We start from the raw sequence: 20,822 nt of genomic DNA, 5'->3' as shown, positions 1-20,822 counted from the left end.
GGTCACTGCATCGTCCCACAGGGACCAAATGCAGCTGGGAGCCATTCTTCTGGCCAGCTAACCTGGGCTGCTGAGCAGAGATGCCCACGGAGTCTCCTCACTGTGGAAGAGTGCTAGTGTGTTCCAGATGTCTAGGTTTTTATTTACCTTTCCTCGGTTGAATTACCCCTCCATAAATATCTAGCAAAGCATTTGTAGTTTTACACAGAACTTGACTGAAATGCTTGTGCTTTGCTCTTTGCAAATTATCATCACATAGAGTCAGATCAAAACAATGTACAGTCAATTTAAATGTTAAACACTGACAGTAAGCATATTTGAGAGCAAAAAAAGTATAACCTCTTGCAGATGCCTTAAACTGACACACAGAGTCATTTTAGCTAAGTTTAAACCATACCTTTGTGGTTCTAAGGCAACAAAACACAGGTTATTGTGTTTTCATTATGTGTCTTGAAGCAACAGAGCAAGCATTTGCCTCACCATCTGAAGCCTAAGAATAAAATTGAAAATACAGAATACTATTAACTGCATAGTAGTTTGCTCTTTGGATGTGTTTCACCTTTTTTCTCAAATACTTTATGTTTGAGACGCTGAACCTCAGATGGTCCAGCATTACTCTGAAGCAAGTACTACCGACTTCTCTTGCTTGTAAGGGAATATTACACTAATATTACTCTTTCCAGGTGATATGATTTCTGTCCCACTCACTCAGTCTTGTGTTTTCACCTTCTTGGTGACCATAAAGTCTCTTTCTGACTCCACATTAGAGCTGTACAGAGGAAGGGTGAATGAAGATAACAAGGTGAGATTTTGAAACTACAGCTTAATCTAAGGCCACATTCAATCAAGTTCCGTTTCCTTCAGTCAGCACCTGTCTTCCATAAAAGCACATGAAATATGTCTTCATTTAAATGCAGGATTATTACTATTCATATCTTACCTAAATGACTCAATGAATTATTCAAGACTGGTGTTGAATAATCTCTCATGGGATCTAAAGACACACTTGGTTTTAGAAATTATTTTTCATTAAATTTTTCACTCTTCAAATGAAGCTACACTTGCATTTCAGTGGCTGATGCAACAAAAAAAATTTAGTGTAAGAATCTGATATTTTTTCAGTGTCTCCTCAGATAAGGCCTCGACAATCCCTATATAGTCTGGTTTGAGAAAGATCTCCTTCCAGGAAAAAAAATCTCAGAGAATGGATGCTTCTACAAGATTTGTTGTTCTGTTTGGTGATGTGAAATTATGGGAAAGAATTTATACAAGATCCGTAATAGTCTCTGAAAGGTTATGGATTAGAGTTATAAAATGCAGGGAATTATTGAAAAAAAATACAAAATAAACTTTGGGGAACATAAAATTGGGCTTAGTGCATTGCTGTTGAGTTTGTTCAGAATGAATGCTGTGCTTTTGAAACCACTTTCAGTGCTTTAACTGGGAGAGGGCTTAGTGACACATCACCATTATCAAAAGCTCATATGCTGAACTAACTGTAAAGAAGGCAAGATACATAACTCTTCACTGTCCTTTTATTGCCCCTAACATTCCTGTTCTTTCACATCTCACTGGAGCAAGTTGTTGTTTTGCTTCTCACAAATGTGCAGAAATATTGCCCCCCAGCAGCACTGCTAGAGATACAGTTCAAAAGATTTGCTTCATGTTGACTGCTGAGAACAATGATCACCTCAGTAAAAGACTGATAAGGAAAAGTGAAAAAAGCATTTCCAGTGCTAAACATGACATACGCAGTGCTGCTAGCCAGACCTGTTTCATTCCTGACTGGTATGGTCTCCTGATGCAGAGTCACTGAAGGCCCCGAAGACCAGGGAAGAGCAGTCTCAGGCATTGTATTTAACTAGTTCAGGCAGCTGAGTTTTTCCTAAGCTATCTGGAGGAAACCAGAATGCTATTACACAAATGATCTTCTCTAAACCATTATCTGTTCTTTCAGAGATAAGGACAAGAAATGTAAAATTTTTCAAAGCCCCACTAATTTTATTGGCTTTAACCTGTGCTATGACATGCTTGATAAGAGCAGTGTATTTCATTCTTTTAACTGTAGCGTTTGCAGACTTCGGCTATTCTTCATAGCAGGTACAAGGTGATCCACACTGTGAAATGCAATGCCATGTTAAGGAAATATTGTAGCAATTCTAATTTTTCCTCCTTTCCTTTTTCTCTGTGTTCTTCACTTTCCCCAGCAGCCACAAAAGTTGTTAGAGCAGGCAGACACAGAGGTGTTTCATGTTTTTCTTTTTGAAAGTGTCCAGGATCACGTTACAGGCTTTGCAGTTAGTTGGAGTGCTCAAAACCAACACTTGAATCAGAGATTGTCTTGTCAGTTCAGCTCTGCAAATCTTTGGGTGCATTCAGGGCTTCTGTCCTCCAGACAGCTGTTCCCTCTGTGTTTGGTCTTGGCTTTACCAGAAGCAGGGGATCACTTTGCACAAATACATTCACCATGTTCCACCTTGCTCACTGCCCAGGATAAAAGCCAGACCCCCAAAACATTTCTTTGCTAAATACAGCTGCCACAAAACCTGTCTTGGCATTTCACAGATATTTAAGGCAAGAAGTCTCAAACCTGAGGTCACCCTTACTTTTCAAAGAGAGAAACTAAGAATTGACTAAGTTTACATTAAAAAAAAAAAGAAGTCCCACATGCCATCTCCCAGTTTACCTCTTCCCCTGCATGACCTTGCAGCCACTAAACCAGCCTTTCTGCAGTAACTGCTATTCATAATGATGCTCCACTGACTTCTCAGCTCCAAATATTGACCTGGCCACTCTCCAGCTCCACATACCACTTTTGTACTGACTCAGGTGCAGGCAAAAAGCCTCTAGGTCAATCCCACAGCCAGCACCAGGACTCCTTCAATACAAACATCTTCGGCAACCCCACAAACCACCCCATGCTCTGCCTGATGGGTTTATACATGGTCCCTTTCAGGCTTTTCTCCATGGGTGTTTATGCTGAAATGATATTATGCCAGTAAGTGGCATGAACAACAAAACCAATATTTAGTCCAGAATTTCACTGTCATTTTTGAGATCTCCTAGAAATGCCTTAAACTTTTCAAAAAAGTTTCTTTGCATAAAGAGAAGTAACTGTGCAGACTTTTGACTGACCTGTTATGGCTGGCCATACGTACGTTCTTATCTAAAACCCCCTCCTTCTGGCAGCTCACTTACCAAACACAGCATGTTTCCTTCCTACTTATCTCATCAGCAAAGATTAATGGATGGACGGAGCCTAGATATGTCTACTTCTGATCCTTCCTTTCCAACTCTGATCTTGGCAAGCAATACCACAGCTTGGGTCCCTTGCTCTCACCTGTGATACAGGTAAGCCACATACAGTAAGGCTAGGAAGTTACACAGGCTCTCCTGTGGGGCTGCCTAGGGCTGAATGACAGTCAAAACTTAGAAGCCTTTTCAAATATATATCTTCCCCCCTGCCCCCGCCCCTCCCCTGAGCGAATGGAGAAGATTTGTATCCTGGGATTATAGGAAAAAGTACAGAGGAAAGCTCAACACACAGCTGTAGTAGAAGACTCAGGACTTGAGGAAGGTTCTTCAGGGCAGAGCTTTACCAACACCCTTCGTTACCTACTCTACTCTAGAGCACATTACCCTTTCCTATTGTGGTTCATGGCTTTCTGCACTTCTCATGTGAGAACCAACGGCATCAGATTAGGAAAGCTCAGGGTGAGGAGGATGACATAAGTCTCTGGGACAGTATCTGGTGAAATGAGTAAGACTTGGCAGACTGGCATATTATACATGTATACAGAACGCACACACTTTGTACATGTAGATAAGGGCACTCTGTAACAACACAAAGATCTAAAGAGTAAGTGATGTATTGGACCTTGTTTTGAGCTCGGTAACATCATTAAAAGGCAGGAAAACTCCACTGCTGTAAAAGTTAAAGTCACAGAAAATCACTGCAAATAAGAACAAATGAGAGAGGTCTCACAAGTTTTGTGTAAGCTTACTCTGCACACATTCATTCTACTACACTTACAGACCGAGAAAGCAAAAAAACCCAAAACAACCCCACCTTCTTGCAACCAGTCTCTTAATGTATTTTAAATCAGGCAAAATGAGCTGGTTTTAATTCACTATGCAAGTGGAACTGGCCGTATAAGACCCTCTTTGACACTATGAATAAATCCCACATGGGCAAAGATAAATAGAAGGGTGCTGCATACAAAATGAAAGAGTAAATAAAATATACACCTCTAACAATCTTAAGAGGAATATACTTCTCCCACACCAGGAGTAACCACATAAATCACAAGGCCTCAGCTCACAACCATTTAACCATCTTCTATAAATACCAACTAAAAATATTCACCTGAAACACTTGTTTCAATTCACTTCACCATGCCTATAAATAATTTCTCTGTCAAACAGGATCCCATGCTAATCCAGACTACTCTAATCAGTCCACACAAATCACTCCTTACAATTCCAATAAAATACTCACAGAATATGAAGAATCATAAATAAGCAAAGAGTTAATAAACTCTGCCAATTAATCCTAACATACAGTCCCCTATTTATACATACCTAAACCACAGCATACATCAGATTTCTCAACACCTGTCCTCCAGGTAGATGCTTACCTGAGCTGTTGAATTAGATCTTCCCCTTCTTTAATAACATTGAGTGTAGCGTCCAAGGTGGCTGTTTGTTGCTGCTGAAACTGCTTGATAAGCTCCTGAACTGCATCCACGGAGTCAGCACAGACATCCTCTAAGAGCTCCTTCTGCAGATCTTCCATCCATGTCCACAGCTGGGAAGGAGGGGAGGGAAATATAAATCAGAGAGGGATTGAGATTTAACCCTTTTGCTCTCTAATTCCAAATCAGTAAGCATTAACTAGGGCTGCAGGTTTCACATGAAAACTGACCTAAAGTTTCTAAAACCAAAATAATACATTGGTATTGATTCTGGTTGATGCAATTCTATTTTAAGCAACAGAGTAAAAGAAATATAATATCAGGTATTTTTTTTCCAAAATTAATTTGCATTTCAGTTCATTATGTGACAATAACTATATAAATCTGATTAACTCTTTACACAAATAACAAATTACAGTGCCCTACAGCTGTGATAACCTAACCCTTTTTAGGACCTGTGTGCTATCAGCTGCTATTAATTTCACACGCAGCTGAAGCCTGTTGCAGAACAGACCTAAAATCTTTGGTATGTATGTATGGTACTGGCTGAAGTCTAGCTGTGTGGGCTCAGCTATGCCTTCCCAGCCAGAAGGTCTTGTGGAGGGTTAGGGGGTTTTGTGGGTTTCCACCACTCACCCCCCTCCACAAAATGCCCCTCAGACTCTGCTTTTTAACTTTGGGAAATCCAAACATAGGAGACAGCAGTATCCCCAATCAATCCCATGCAGATCCTTTTTTTTTTAAATAGTCTTGGTAATCAATTTCAAAACAACAACAACAATAAATCATTTGAGTAAGTGCTTAGATGGGAATTTCCAGCCAGCTGTTCATCAGAGATCTGGGCAGTGGCAGGCAAGCCTCAGCAGCATCTTGTTGGCTGTAAAGGCTTAAAGCGAACGGAGGTGTCCCCTTTAAGCTTGCTCTGAAAAGTGAGTATAAAATTGCACCAACTGAGCTGGCAGTGTGCCAGCAAATCCTAATGACTCCACCAGAGAGACTTCTCTGTGCCATGCCTGCCCCATTAACCCACTTTCTGCTGGTACGTTCTGCAAAGTAGCAGAGAAGTACAGGAGCAGGAAACAAAATGTTCCACCAGTGCACTGGGAAATGTCAAAGGAAGCAGTGCTGGCGGTAGCAGGGCTGCACTTCTGCCTGCCGTTCCAGGGGGCTGCAGATTGTCTCAAAGGGACCTACAGGTACCCCCTGAAGCAGATGACAGACGTTGTGTGGGGGTGGCAAAAAGAGCTGGTAAAAACGTTTCTGTTCAAAATGAGGTGCACTAGATCCCCAACCTACAGGATTTTTTTCTGAGATTGAGAATTCTGCATGTCCATGTAAAATGAGAGGAGGAGAGGGATGTCTGAAATGCCAGCTGGCAAGGCTTCCCACAGTTGGGGTCCAAACCTAAAGCCAGTCATTGAATGTTACACTATACACATGCCACTGACTTCAAGGATATCACCCTGATCTAAACCAAAATAATAAAAATCAAACCCTGTCCCAGCACTGCTCATGATACCAGAAAAGGGAGAGCCCAGCTCCCTGTGCTCTGCCCCCACCTCAGCCACTGCCTCCTTGCTTGACAGACTTGCAAAAACAATCTTTAAAACATATGGTTAATTTGAAGGCTTTTCAGTTAGATTTTCAGGGTCAGCTTTGAATATTTTGGGTAAACGCCTCTGTTTATGGATAAACAGCATAATCATAATGGCCTAGCCTACCACTGGCCTAAAATGGAATGCCTTTGCTCAGGTTATTCACATACTTTCACATTCTCAGGAGAAAGGCATGCTATAAAAAGGCAACTATTAATAAAAGAAACAAATATAACTAGGCAGGCTTGTGAAATAAATGAAAGAATGAAAACATATTTAAAGAAAAAAATAGAGAGCTTTTTAATTTGTGGCCTGAGGTCCACATGCTGAACTTTGGGAAGCCACCATAAAGGAAAATGCGTTAATGCCTTTATGTACAAATCACATTCAGAATCCTCCTGCTTTTGATCTGATCCCTGCACCCACTCAAACAGTAGGGACAGCTGGACTGTAACAGGCAAGAACCAGGCTGTCCAGAAATATTACTTTCTCTGCTTATCAGATCTTCAAGTAATACAGCACTTCGTAACTACAGAAGAGAAAAATGGCCATGCGTATAAATCACCCTTCTGTTTCAAGTTGGGAAGTCAGTAGTTTTAATATTTCTTGCTGTTCATCATATTTCATTTTTCCACTTAAGATAACAAAAAAAGCCCAGAGAATTTGCTTTACAAAAATGAAAGTGAAACTGAGAACTTGCTTTGTTGTTAGGAATTTGCTGTTTTCTTGAAATTATCATGTTAGAAAGGGCAGAGAAGAAAGTTTCCAATCTCCCACTGCGACTTCAGAGGAAAACCCTGTTTTCAAAATCGTGTCCAGAACCCAGCTTTCAGAAGCAGCCAAAAGGATCTGGACATTTGAGATCTTAAGTCACTTTCTGAGTACACTTCTATATCAAAGCAGTCTTGACATACTTAAACATAAACTGTACCGTACTCACCTGGAACCAAAACACTCATTAGTTTCAGAGAGCACTGAAATATATTAACTCATATTAGCTTCAGATGTTTCCATTAATGACCTGTGATTGTAAGGATTTGCATAATAAATCTATCAGAATCTAGGTCATCCTTGACTCACTGACCTTTAATCCTTTAGACTCCACCAATCCCTGGTAAATCCTAATGCAAAGAATCAGTCAATAAGATTAGGGAGACCTTTCAGGAACAATTTTACAATAGGAACCCGATTCAAAAATCTCTTAGGTTATTCACTACAATTAACAGCACCTGAAATAAATTGCTACAAAGCCCCACTTGTGAATGCCACAGAAATGGGAAGATGCCTCCACGTCACTGCAAAACCAGAGTCAGAAAAGCTGTTAATCACAAAAAAGAAATCACATCCTGTTTGTCACTATTAGGGCTTGATGTTTAATTCTAGTGCAACTATTCAACTGATTTAAAAAAATCCTATTAAAACCTCAAATAAGCAGATACCTTGTGCATTTCCTAATTCATGCTGTGACCTACTCTAAACAGCTAGCTGGCTTACACTGAGTGAATTGTTTCAAGTTTTCATTGAAATTTGGCATATTACATGGAACAACTTTTGCCTGATATTTGCAGAAACTGACTTTCTTCTTTTATTCTTAGCACAAGCAGAATTTGTGAGCACCTGTCCTATTCACATACAATACCCCAAACTACTGCTAATGTATCACTTGATCCTACACAGGGGGCATAGGCAGATGCATGCAGGCATTTCAAATACACAATATTTCCATATCCAGCTGTGGTCACTTTTACTAAGCTTGTCAGTGATGTGCATGTCCAGAAAAGGAGATAATCTCTACAATGTAGTACCTAACGTACTAAACAAAAAATATAGAATCCTGGAAAAAATGAGGAAATAACACAAAAAAAATTTTTGTGCTTCCTTCAAATTGATCTATGCTTTTGGTGTGATTAATTTGATATAGAAATACTAACACATAAGTGTAAAACCTGAATTAAGTTCATCAGAGAGATCCAGCCACAAGTCTGACTCATGCAAAATGTTACAGTTGTCAGCTACGCAGAAGTCCAAGGCAAATACCTATACCTAAAACATCCATGCTGAAGGTCCGTAAATGTTCCAGAATTGAGGCTTTATTTATGAAGGTAACCATGGCTTTAAACAAGAAAAACAATTCTCTTCTGATTACTAGACCAGTGGAAAAGAAGAATGACTCCCCCCCCTTCTTTCGGGGGAGCATCTGGCACCTCTTATGCATTGCAACAACTTCTGTGTCTTTTTTGGTATAAAACACAGGCAGTTTCCCTCTGTCCAAAAGACAATACAGCTCTTTATTCACAGCTATTTCATCTCATGCAATACCCTTCATTTTACTCAAGTACTTAATGAGACCACTTACTGGAGGTTTGAAGGACATCTGTGCCTGTTACCTAGAAATTAAAGCCTCTGCCTTAGAGCAAGGGACAACTTTAAATAAAATCTAAACCCTAAAGAGATTGCTAAGAAAATCTTGCCTGTGTATTTGGAATAACTATTAAACACCCAGTGTTTATACACTGCTATTGGCAAATGCCAGAGATGGCTTTTAATCCCCTCAAAACCGGTTTAAAACCACTGAGTAACGAGACCAGTGAAAAGCAAAGAACCAGTCAGTTCAATCCATGAGAATTAACATTATATCTTTTTGCTAGCAGTTCAAAACAGGGTTGTTAATGGAAACAAGCAACTTCCCAGGGTATATGTTCTACCCTTTTACTATGCCAGAGAAGTGTCATGTGTTGCAGAGCAGGCCCCAAAAGGATGCTCATGCCAACTCAGTGAAGTGAACATCCATCATGGCAATGAAGGCTAGAGCAGAACACAGAAGAATTCAGTGGAATATGGGGACTCTCCTTTCCCACCTGATATTCACTGCTTCCACTCCGTAAGTTGTAATATAAGTGTGCAGAGAACCAAGGGCAGGTTGAGAAAAAAACCCAAACACAAACAGAATTGCTCCAGAGAGAGCTGTCCAAGGTCCATCAACCCTATTTTCCTCTGCTACTATGCCAGGCTCATACAAACCTTTTCTGAGCAGTAACATCTAGCTTTCTGGTAATATGCATTAGGAAGTCACATAGACCCCAAGTTCAGGCTAATTTATGGCAGGATTTTAAACTGTGCTTAAGTTTAAGCACCTATTCAAGTGCTGTTGTGAATCTGGCTTCACTGTGCAGCCTTTAGGAAATGGCCTTTTCTACCTTCATTTCCCCACACTAGCATGGTGGAGATAATAAAACTTTTCAGCACAATTAATCTTCATCAGCTGATGTTTATTCACACTTAGAAGGCATCCAGTGCTGTTTCAGTTGAAAGAACTGATGGTTGTTATAAATTGGAAGCATATTTCAACAACGTTTTCCAAAGTCACATTCAAGGTCTCATGCAAACGTCAACAGAAACATAGAAAGCAATGTATATGCAATGATGAGCTGTAATGTGACCGCATGTCACTAGCAAAGTGTCACACAGTGACAGCATACCTAATAAAATGGGACAAGATGGGTTATAACCAAATATTACGTATGAAATGCCACAATATGTGACTTCCACAGTAAGATACAGCTGATGAGACACCCTGCTGCAAGAAGTAATGTTGTCAGACACCACCAAACTGGTTGGGAAGAAACAACAAGTGGAAAGAAAGAGAACGTTTTGTGAAAAAAGCCACCTCATCTCTTCCTAACCTCCTTCTTGCTTTTTCCCTTTTCCTTGCCAATTTTTTGACATTCATCCTTGGTTGGGCTGCATCTGGTGCTTCTGTATGCTGACGCTTTTTAACTAGTAACCTTGCCTATGGCCAAAGGATTTGCAATACCTAAACATCTGATGCTTTTTCCAAGTCCTGCATGGACCAGATTGATATAGCACAAAATAATCTCCTCGCAAGGGAATTGTGATTTGGGTATCTACACTTCCATCAGGGAGTGTGTAGATCCCCAGCCCAAGGTCATGTAATTGTAATTCAGAGACTATTTGCCCTAGGAAAGAAAGTTGGATTATATCAGATGTACATGTTCTGTGTCACTTATGCTACCATCACGAATTGCAAAAGCATGTTCTTCTTCTAGTAAAATTTTAAAATTAGTTATTTGTAGTCATGATTCTGGATGTAATTAACTGAAGTAATTGTACTAAGCAAATCAAATTCTGCACTTGATCATACTGCTAATAGGCTTGGAGAAGTTCTTCCTACAGCAGATTTACTCAGATTTATACCAGTGTAATACAGTACAATTTAATGCAGCAGGAGCTTTCCACAGCTGTAAAATACAAACTACAAATTCAGCAATTTACTTAAATAAAAGCAGGTACCATTACATTTTCTTCTGAATTATTCACTGGTTCTAAACATTCCATTACTTCTCAAATGGGACTTGCACTGCCTCTTTCCTCTGCGCTTTTCCCAGTGACTGGCCATATCACTTGCAGTCGTACCCTGATCTGCTGCTTTGAGCCTTTTGCACAACTTTGTGCACTATGCATAGAAATCTCAGAAATAAATCACTTGTGATAATTCTGAATCATTCTGAAACTTTCTAAGGATTAAACAAACTGTAAGACCTTTCTCTAACCAAAAAGTCTTATTGGATCCATCAACTTGAACCACTATACTGATACTAACCATTTTAAACTAGTTGTGTTGACTCTGTTGCATACATGAAGTGAAGGTGCAACAGAATGCGTCTTGAGTGATGAGTGAATTACAGGAGTGTCACTGTATGGCTTTGATGAAGATTTACTCAGTACACAAATTATCACAGGCACTGGCTGCGCACTCTATTGCTTTTGTACACAGCAGTAAAAGCTGCAAGCCCACATAGTGAAGCTGGGAGAAGCTCATCTTCCTCAGCTTTTTAAAAAAAAAATCAGGAAAATGGGCTGTAATATGACTAATAAAAGGGTACTTTATGAGAGTTGACATATCCTATTTAAAGGTCCTCATAAAACACCCTTCTAGTTGCAGCACAAACCACTGTTATTTGGAGAGCAAGGCATACAGGCTGGAGACCTGTCTCCATAACATGCAAAACACATGCCAGGGCCCTCAAAAGCCAACGGTGACATTTGAGTGAAGCCAAGCAGTCAGTCAAAATGCTGATGAATGACCTGAAAAATGCAGACAGCAAAAAGTATGAACTTAACTGCAGTCTATAGGAATCCTTTGGCTAGCCCACGGCAGAATGATGGAAAGAACTCTTCCATGTCCCTGCCCTTGCTCTGCCGCAAGTTTGACTTCCTGACATTTGGTTTATGTGGCTGCATTTACAAGCATTTAATTCTTTTTACCTTGGTTCTGTCTCACAGGTTTTTGCCATCACAGATGGTAGTTTTATTCACTAGCAGTCTGGCTGTGCTTCAAACTCCCCTGCTCAAGAGCGGGATGTGCTGCCAGGATACCACAGCTCTCTTCATTCCCAGCTTCTTAATCTTTCATGAAAAAGCCTTGCTTCTAGACAACAAATGGACAGGAAAGAGGGGTACCCCGCACCATCCCAGCTGTCCTAGTTCCTCATTCTCAGACCTTTGGTAGCTTTATAGACACGATTTAACTCTGCAAAGAAACCATCAGCACGAATGACTGGTGAATGTTTGCATTTTGGTCAAAACCACAGTCTATGCTCTGGAGTTGGAGAGGGATTTGCTTTTGATTCTGTGCTTCATGGTAATTGATTGCTGATAACCAAAAGTGAACTTTTTACATAGCTCACACAAAAATAACACTTGTTATACCAGCAGAGCCCTCTCTACAGACCCAGTCGTCAGAATGATAACAGTAGCTGGCAACGCATCTGTCTCCTCCAAGGAATCTGCCATCCAGGTAAAGAACTGCATGCGTTATCTGCATTTGCAGCTCTGGCAGTTCACTTCTCGCACAGCCTCTGCTCTCTGTCTGCAAATCCACCTCTGATGGGTTTATCAGAATATTTAGAAAACAAGTACTGGTTGTTGTTGTTGTTTTTTTTTAAATCAGCGTTTACTTAATCCCTTATAAATGCAATTTTTTCCACCCCCTTGTCTTGTTATTTCTTTGCTTATAATATTCCTTCTCGTCAAACTACACTGATTCAGCTCCTAGCAAAAACAATTCATATTTGTTAAGAGGCATAAATTTAAGCTTTTATGTTTCACATCCCTGCAGTGAGAGGGGGGACAGATTTTTTCAAAAGTCTGATTTTGTATGCTGCTTTCTATCTATTACAGCTGTTAATTTTATCCATTGAAGGAACAAATTTTCTAGATTTTGAACAAGGCACGTAGTGCTTCATTCTAACCCTGAAAAGTACTGAGATTTGAAATGGCCAGTCAGTGAATATTTTATGTGCAGAAAGACAGTTTGGGTCATTTTGGTGTTTTATGCTTTTTGGTTTTTTAAATCTGGCTGTAATACGAGAAAAGGAACAAAAGCACTGTCCAGGACAGGAGTAGTGTCAAAGTGCGTAAGACAAATACTTTGTGGGAGACATGTTCAGAGAACAAGACCTTTTCAGGACTTCCAGAAGTTGCCAGCAAGTGGAATTGCTAAACTGATTATCCCCTTCATCACAAGTCTCTATTATCTGATGGGTGATTACTCTGAAATGTCATTTTAATAATCAAACAGTTAAAATCAAACAGCAAATTAAGTTCAGTAACATTAACTTTGAATCCTGGGTCAATTTACAATGAATGACAGGATTATGCAATATATCCCAGAACCACTATCATGTTTGCTCCATTATTAACTCTGATACATTCTGTCAACTCTTCTGATGAGAGTCAACTGCAGCCAACCTTAGCCCCTTGAGCTTTCTGCTTCCTGCTTCCCAGCAACTCTGCCACAACGTGAGGGCCAAGACCTGTCAAAATTAGTGACTTGCACTGAAACAATCTCCTAATCATGATATTCAACCGAAGCAGAGAGAATCTAATTTCACAGGTCTTAGTTATCAAATAAAATTGTTAGCAGTGCCTGCAATAGAACACTGTTACTGTTCCTAACTGGCAAGGTAAACCCACTCCCATTACTCACTTGAGTACCCAATGATATCTGTGGGGTGACCAGTGTGACGTGTTGACCACAAATAGTTAAGGTCTACATAGGAAGTTGCCTGACACTTAATGGTCCAGGACTTTGCTCTCGGTTTCTCATGGCCTTATCAGACAAACTGTTCAGAATGAAACTTTCCATACCAGGTATCTGCTTAAGGTTGAACTTGATGAATTTTGAGGTGAAAGGTTCAGAATGAGAGGAAAGGGAAAAGGAGTTACTTTGCCTGTGTTTTAAAAGGAGTCTTATTTCTGCTCACATGAGATGCTCCAGACCCTCAATACTTTTAAGCAAGGGTTTGAAATTTTGCAAGATTTAGCCCTGATGTCAAGAATATACATTATGCCATCCCTGTGAAAATTTGCCCAGATTTGGTCACTCAGAAGACCTGCCAAGTACCAGTTTGCACATGTTCAGAAAGAACCTGTTAAGAGATTGGCAGCTTATTTCTCTCAGCGTTAAATATTTCCTAAGCATACTAATCCCGTTATTCTGTGGGCCAAGTAGACCTAGCAGGCTCCACATGGAACTGCAAGCACTGAGCACCTCGTCCTATGCTCTTCTGACCTACCAACAGCCAGCAAAGCACAGGGCACATGACGTGAAACCACACTACTGCTTCTCCTGCTTTTTTCCTACTCTCTTACTGGAGTCAACACAACCCAAAATGGTGATCTGAAATCCAACGAAAAATGAGAAAAATAGGGATGGTATGAAAACATGCTTTTCATGCACCAAAGAACTATGAAGCAACTGCAGAACTGCTTTGTAGACCCATATATTGCAAATGGATCTAAATTCAGTGAAGTTCCTTGTTCTTAAATTAGCAACTGCATTATCAGCTAATACAACAAGTAATGCAACAAACCTTTATGTCAGTTACATGGAGAATACACTGGGGTACATAGGCTTGCTCTTAAACACCTAAATTAATCCTAAAAGCTTAAAATCCTGCCGATGAAGTCAAGAATTTATTTGCATGTAGATATCACACAGAGCTATCTATGTGCAGCCTCACCTCAACACCTACTTGACAAAAGTAATTCCCAGGCTTTTCTACCTTGTAGTTTAAGCTCCCAGCAATGAAGCTGTATCAGAAACTGCTGGTACCAGTATTTCCTGCCACTTTAAGCCAGGTAAAGCAAAACTATAATTGCTAAATAGAGAAGAAAATTGGTATGGAAAGTAAAGACATTTACAAGATGCTAAGTCATCATTTAATTATGCAAGAGGATTTAAAAAGTTTTTAATGATATGGAAATAGTGACTGTACTCTTGTATCTACACACAATTGAATTGTAAAGCACACTTCAGAACCATAAGTTTAAAACTGTGAGACCAATGTAAAATACTAAGATTCAGACAATGAATTACAAGATGCTTTTATTATTTGCCTTGAGGTTTTTGAGTCTTCCAGGTGTGATTTTATCACATCTGCAACCTCTTCTCCAGGAGGCTAAAAAACTATTCTATTTTAAACAAAATGAAATGATAGCCAAGAATCCTGTATCATCATTTGATCCTAGCAGCTGAGACCTCACAGAAAAACATCAACTGTCATAGGATTTGTGATAAAACTGCAAGATTTGACAATCCTGCCAATAATTAATTCAGATCTGAAGTAAAAACCTGAATTCAATCACACTTAATCCTGAGAGAAATTATTCAGGTACAATTCTGTTGAAAGCACTGATAATAATTTATAATTTTACCCTGCTATACAGATAATTGGATTTGATTCCCAGGGTAATGCCTTGGCCTAAAAGGGTATGAAAATATTGACTATAAACTAAGAGAGCATAATGAATACTGCAGGACAGTGAGACACGCATCTCTTTTAGGCATGGCAATAGGACAACTACATTACTCATCAGTTATGACACTAACAATCATTTAGGGGACTGCTCTAAATTTATGCCTCTAAAATGTTTTTACCATACCAGAAAGTCATAATTTCAGCCTATTGCATGTATTGCTAAATAAGGCCAGTTAAAAAAAAAATGTTGTTATGCTTAATTGACAGTCTTTTTCATATTCCTTCAACTGTGTAAGTCAGAGTTTAGCAGAAGGAATCCTCTTATAATGCTTTCACATGAAATGAGCAGTGATTCAAGTCTGCTGTAGTATAGAAAAGCCACTCTTAACTTTCATTGTTCATGAGATATCTGGATTTAAATGACTTGCTCATTCAACACTATATATTGTCCTGAAGAAATCCCAGCAAGGCAGATTACAAAAGGAAACATTTCTATGACAAGGTCACTTTTTAAAAATGGGAGCTGTTACAAGTTTCCCATGTGCTGGGAATCTGAGCAGTCACAGATGGAGATGAAGAGGGAGGCAGAGTACAGGTCAAACAGGGAGAAGTTCACAATCAATGTACTCATCCATGTTTAGGAATTACCACATCTGAAATGCAATTCGTCTGTGCTAGGAAGACTGTCAGAAGCGGTATGTTTGTTGCAGAGAGATATTTAGAATATTTCCATAATACCCATGTCAGTAAGACTGATTCTTTCTACTTAATTCTCCATTTTACCAGTTCTGTCTCAGTAGATTAATATATCAAGAAATAATGAGAATTTGGGAAACTTAGATGAAAAATATACCTGGGCCATAGTTTCCTGCATTATTGCCAAGATAACATGAAGGGGAGTGTTACTCGTTTCCAAGGACATAAGAGAAACAGTTGCTAATAGTTTAAAAAATGTTTTTAAGAACTACAAAGGATGAAATCAATAATGATCGTTATGATTAAGTAAGTAATAACACCTTCTAGAATAATGCAAAATATGTCAGGTGTTAAACTTGTTAACAACATGCCAGCCAAACTGCTTTCTCCTTGCCCCAAGGCACTCCTAGGTGATGGGTCGGGATGGGCATAGCCCAGTCCAGCATCAGGTACAGCATGGCGTGTAGGAAGGGCAAGGTAAATCAAGGAGGCGTATGTCAGCACTGTAACTGGAAAGTCTTCTGGTGAAACAGCAGCAATGGATCTCCGATCTGCCTGTATTTCACTGCTGAACCAAAGGGGTTTTTACCTTGACATCTGCTATAATTTAAATCTGACTGTGAACTCTTTGAACTTAGCTAAAACGCTACTGGCTCAAAGGGAATTTTGCTTGACAAATCCTAAGTTCAAAGTTGGAACCTAATGTTATCTTTGCTGTTTGGAACTGAAATCCCAGCAAATGCAGTGAATTTATTTTTAAGCAGTTTCATTGAATGAGCATGGATGGTGCAGATCTGACCTGGATAAGTGGGCAAGTGGCTAGAGCAAGAACCTGCATTTGGTCCAGCCCAGCTCTGTAGGCTGGGAGGTCACACTGAGGCTGAGCTCATTTCCTAGGCAGACCCCAGAGAGGAACCAACTGAGATCAGCTGATAAGAAACACAGAAAGGACATAATACTATCATAGACATGATGGCAAAGGGAGGACATTTGTATTTCTTCAATTTTGAGGAATCCAGCTCTCTCTTTTATATTCACGTTGAAGAATGACAATTACATTGCTTAACTCCCCATTTTACAATATATGTGAAGGGCTAAGCAAGGCCAAGCAATTAGTCATTTCTACTTGAGCCAATTTATTTATAGCATAAAAAGGCAAATACAGATCTGATGCTCTCTTGTAATGCTTTGCCCTTTGTACCAGTTCCCCCCTGGCAGTCTTTGGTTACTTCACTGTGTCTGTGGGGATCTCCTCAGCTGGCAGACAAATACTAAACCAGCAATAATTTCCTCACTTATTATTATTGGCAGAAAATGAGGTATTTGGGCTGTGTGACTCCCACCAGTGCAGAAACGTGTCACTGAAGGAGGCAGGTGCTGACACACAATGAAATTCAGTGAACCTGCAGAAAATCAGAGCATTTGGCCCCCACAGGAGTGAATTAACACAGAAGTGAGTGAAAGCTTCCTTTCTCCTGCAGAGCTACTGTGCATCCTCTGACACTGGGCACCTGCTGGAGACTGCTATAACTTCAGCGGCCTCTTTGCACCCAACCCAATGGCTGTCATTTATTCTGATGAAGGTGGATTCCTGGGTTCACCCTGACTTTGCTGATATCCCAGTTTAACGCTACAGCTGCCTCAATTCCCCTCTAGAGACAGAGAAAGGCACCCGGAGTCTGTCCATTCTAGGTCTCCCTAAAACTGACAGCAAGTACTGAGCTTTCAAAAAAGGCATCACAACACCAACCTGTCTCATGGGTCAACCTCAATGAGGCAGAGATTTAGGGTGTACTGTCAATATCTAGTAAACAGCTGTCACAAAAGACTGTTTTTTTGTAATAGTTAAAAAAATGTGCATTTTTATATTTCTCCATTTCTAGATACCAAAGCAGGGCTCATTAAAACCAGGTGAGTGGAGCAGGCAAATTCCCTTCTTGTTAAAGAAGGGTAGAAGTGAGTATAGTGCACTGCAATCCAAAACATTTAATACAGGGAAGCTTTAGTTCTCAAACCCAAATTAAGCTACACAGTACCAGTAATCATTAGAAGAAATTAGATGATAGAAAACATATTTTGCTGATAACTTCCTGGAGTCATCCCTATCTTTGTGTTACTAGTCACCACCTGCATAGGTGAAGTGAGGTTAATCACAGTAGGAAACTGTTATGAAATAATTTTGCCTGAGGAAATAACCAATTAAGTTTCCCCTGTGGCAAACCAGCATTTCTGCAAGCATTTGAGCTACACTGGAAACAATAGTACTACTCACAAGCTTAAAGTAAACACATTTTAGTGTATTGCTGAAGCAGAATGTAAAAGAAAAATATTAATGTATCAGCAGCTATAATGGCCACACTGTAACTCCATCTTCTATATGGATGTGTGTGTGTGTGTATATATATACATACATATATATGAACGTGTGCACACAACTTCTGTTTAAGGAGGCTCCCCAACATGCTGAAGCCTGCTATACACAACTTGTTCGTAACATGTAAAACCATGAACACAGGCAAAGCTTTCAGCTTCTAAGAGCATCTTTCTGATCAAGTGTGCCTTTGCAAACAGATGCTGCAGAGCATGAAAACAACCATTCTGACTAATTCCATGTCTCTCAGCAGAAACCCTATCTTTAAAAGTCGCTCATGAGTGAATGGCCTTTGGTCTGCAGAAAAATGTGAAGTATGCTTTAATTATGTCCCCAGTGGCCTCCCATTTGATGTCCTGTCCACTGTATCTCTGTATCTCTGGCAAGGCAGCCTTATCTCTGGATATTTTTCAATTACACTAAACAGCATTTCTTCAGGTCCTCACTGATTCATGGTATCAGTATGTGGCTTTTTGCTCTTTAACCGTAATTTTGAAAAGTGAAGTCTGCCCTCATTAAACAATGTAACAATGCAAAAAAAAATCCAGTAACACTTAATAATAATGGATACATTAATTAGCATTATATTCAACTGGAAACCCTCTGAGGATGCATATCACACTGCTAGCATGTTTATACCTAATGTGTTAATATCAACTCGTGTTCTTACAAGAGAATTCTTATTTTTAACAAGACATTCTAGTTGTGAATTTAGCACTGCTTAATATGTTAAGAAACGTTGTTCCTGTATTTTAGTGTACTGTATCTTTCATATATTTCATTCACATTTTACTTCCTCTTTACAACGGTTCATCATATGCATCAAACGAACTGGTATCAGCCCTGCATGGTGAAGACACCTTTTCTCTGTTGTCTGAGTTTTCAGTCAGCCTCTTGCAGCAGTCTGCAATACTCAGAAAAATTCCTTCATGCACATCTTACCTCTTTGGTGTGGGTATGGAAGGAGACTGACATGTCCAAGAGAAGTTTCCTCTGTTCCACCCTCCGGACAAAGTCCTGAATCCGTACTTCCAGATGCCGGGCTGCTTTATAGATCTCTTCAGGGTCACATTCCCCAGTCTGAGCCAACTGTTCTGCAGCCTCCAAAAGCTTGTCTGCATTGGTGTACGTATTCTACCAGCAATCAAAGCAAGAAATGGAGTATGAGTAATACAACTGTGGCAAGTAAACCCCTGAAATAGGATGTTTATACTTTCAAAAGTATGAGAAAAAGTGATTACCAGAGTTTTAAAACAAAAGTTAGAATTCCTACTAGCACTGCCCTCTGTGAAAGGAGAATGTATAAAGCCACTTAAGACTAATACCTGAGTACACATGAAATAATTTCTTATTTGGAACACACCACCCCAGCCCAATCCTGCCAGGCACAGCAGCAGGACTGTGAACTTGTTTATTTCCAAGTTGCCTGGAATTTCTCAAAGATAATGTAATGAAGCAAGTGGGACTAACGACCTCAGAAGCCTATGGTGCCTCACATGACAGTCGGCTACTGGCTCGTTGCAAAGGCATCCCAATGGCTTTCATGTTATAGCATGTAATTACGTTAGCCAGAGACATCTCAGCCTCAAAAACCATTTTCCTTTCACTGGCTTTTGTGAGATAACTTGAGAAGACTGTCTTCAAGTTCCTTCTATGTTTTTTCTTCTCATCTACTATTCTGCATCGTATTTCTAAATGGAGTAATTCTATCTGATTAGCTTGCAGCTCAGTATGTAATGCTCAGATTGTTTTGGAGGGGTATAATTTCCAGTTTGTCCAAGGCACATACCTGCCCTCCAGTACATAAGAATTTGAACACTTCACCATCCTGAATAGATTTACCCCATAGCCACAGCCCTTGCGATATGAGATGTATTACCTCCACTTTAAAGAGAGGGAACTGAAGAATGCAGAAGTGAAGCCATGTACCCAAGACATGCCAGACTGTGGAGGAACAAAGGTGAATTACCTCAGCTTTCAAACTACCTGTTTATCCTTTCTTGCCCTCTTCCACACTGCTGGAAAACAGCACTGAACTAATACATGAGAGAGTCTCATAAATAACAGCAGAAATGGAAAGGGAGTGCAGTCATCTTCTCCATAGCCACGGAGCGATGGTTCTGTCAGCTGTGTTTAGCTAACTGAACATAGCCAGCCCTTGCTGTCATAGAAAAGCTTTCTTCACTGAAGCTGAGGCCAACAGCTCTGTGGTGTTTAACACTTAACAAAAATAAGGACAGACAAAGATATCAGCTTAAGGGTGTTTCCAGTACCGGGTGAGATCTTTAGAAATGTTTGGTTTTGGCCTGACTTCTCCACTGGGAATTTTAACCTCTGCATCAACAGAACCAGAATTGTAGCACTATCCTTTTCAAAATCCTGCTGAGAATCCTTCTCAGTTTAAAAATACATTAACTCGATGCATACACATCTTTGAACACTGTGGACACACATGTACTTCTGAGCATTAAAGAAACACTGTCAAATATAAAAGACATGAATCAAGTTATGTTGTTCTTAGATAATACCCTGCTGCAGTCAATAGCTGTTGCTTGAGAAAATATTCAATTTTCTCACTGGCCTCCAAGTGTTTAATGGGGGAAAATATTCCCAGTTATAAAAAGCAGAAAGAAACCAGCTCATTCACTGTTCATTTTCCCAGTTTCTGAGGGTTGACTATAAA

At 39.8% G+C, this 20,822-nt stretch overlaps 1 protein-coding gene across 8 annotated transcripts in view; it reads right to left on the bottom strand.

Moving 5' to 3' along the window:
* KALRN (kalirin RhoGEF kinase) overlaps positions 1-20,822 on the bottom strand; it is a 528,324-nt gene that overhangs the window by 201,286 nt on the left and 306,216 nt on the right. For all 8 annotated transcript variants that reach the window (XR_008733430.1, XR_008733429.1, XM_055717657.1 and 5 more), the window contains exons 11-12: positions 19,082-19,273; positions 4,638-4,807 (exon numbers count right to left, since the gene is read on the bottom strand). Coding sequence is in view for 6 of the 8 variants with exons in the window: in XM_055717657.1 (XP_055573632.1) it covers positions 4,638-4,807; positions 19,082-19,273 (362 nt within the window). In the remaining 2 variants the exon portion in view is untranslated. The remainder of the gene's footprint in view (positions 1-4,637; positions 4,808-19,081; positions 19,274-20,822) is intronic.

The sequence above is a fragment of the Falco cherrug genome, chromosome 8 (genome assembly GCF_023634085.1).
Source record: "Falco cherrug isolate bFalChe1 chromosome 8, bFalChe1.pri, whole genome shotgun sequence".
Taxonomy (NCBI): Eukaryota; Metazoa; Chordata; class Aves; order Falconiformes; family Falconidae; genus Falco; species Falco cherrug.
This window is presented reverse-complemented; position numbering and strand designations above follow the sequence as displayed.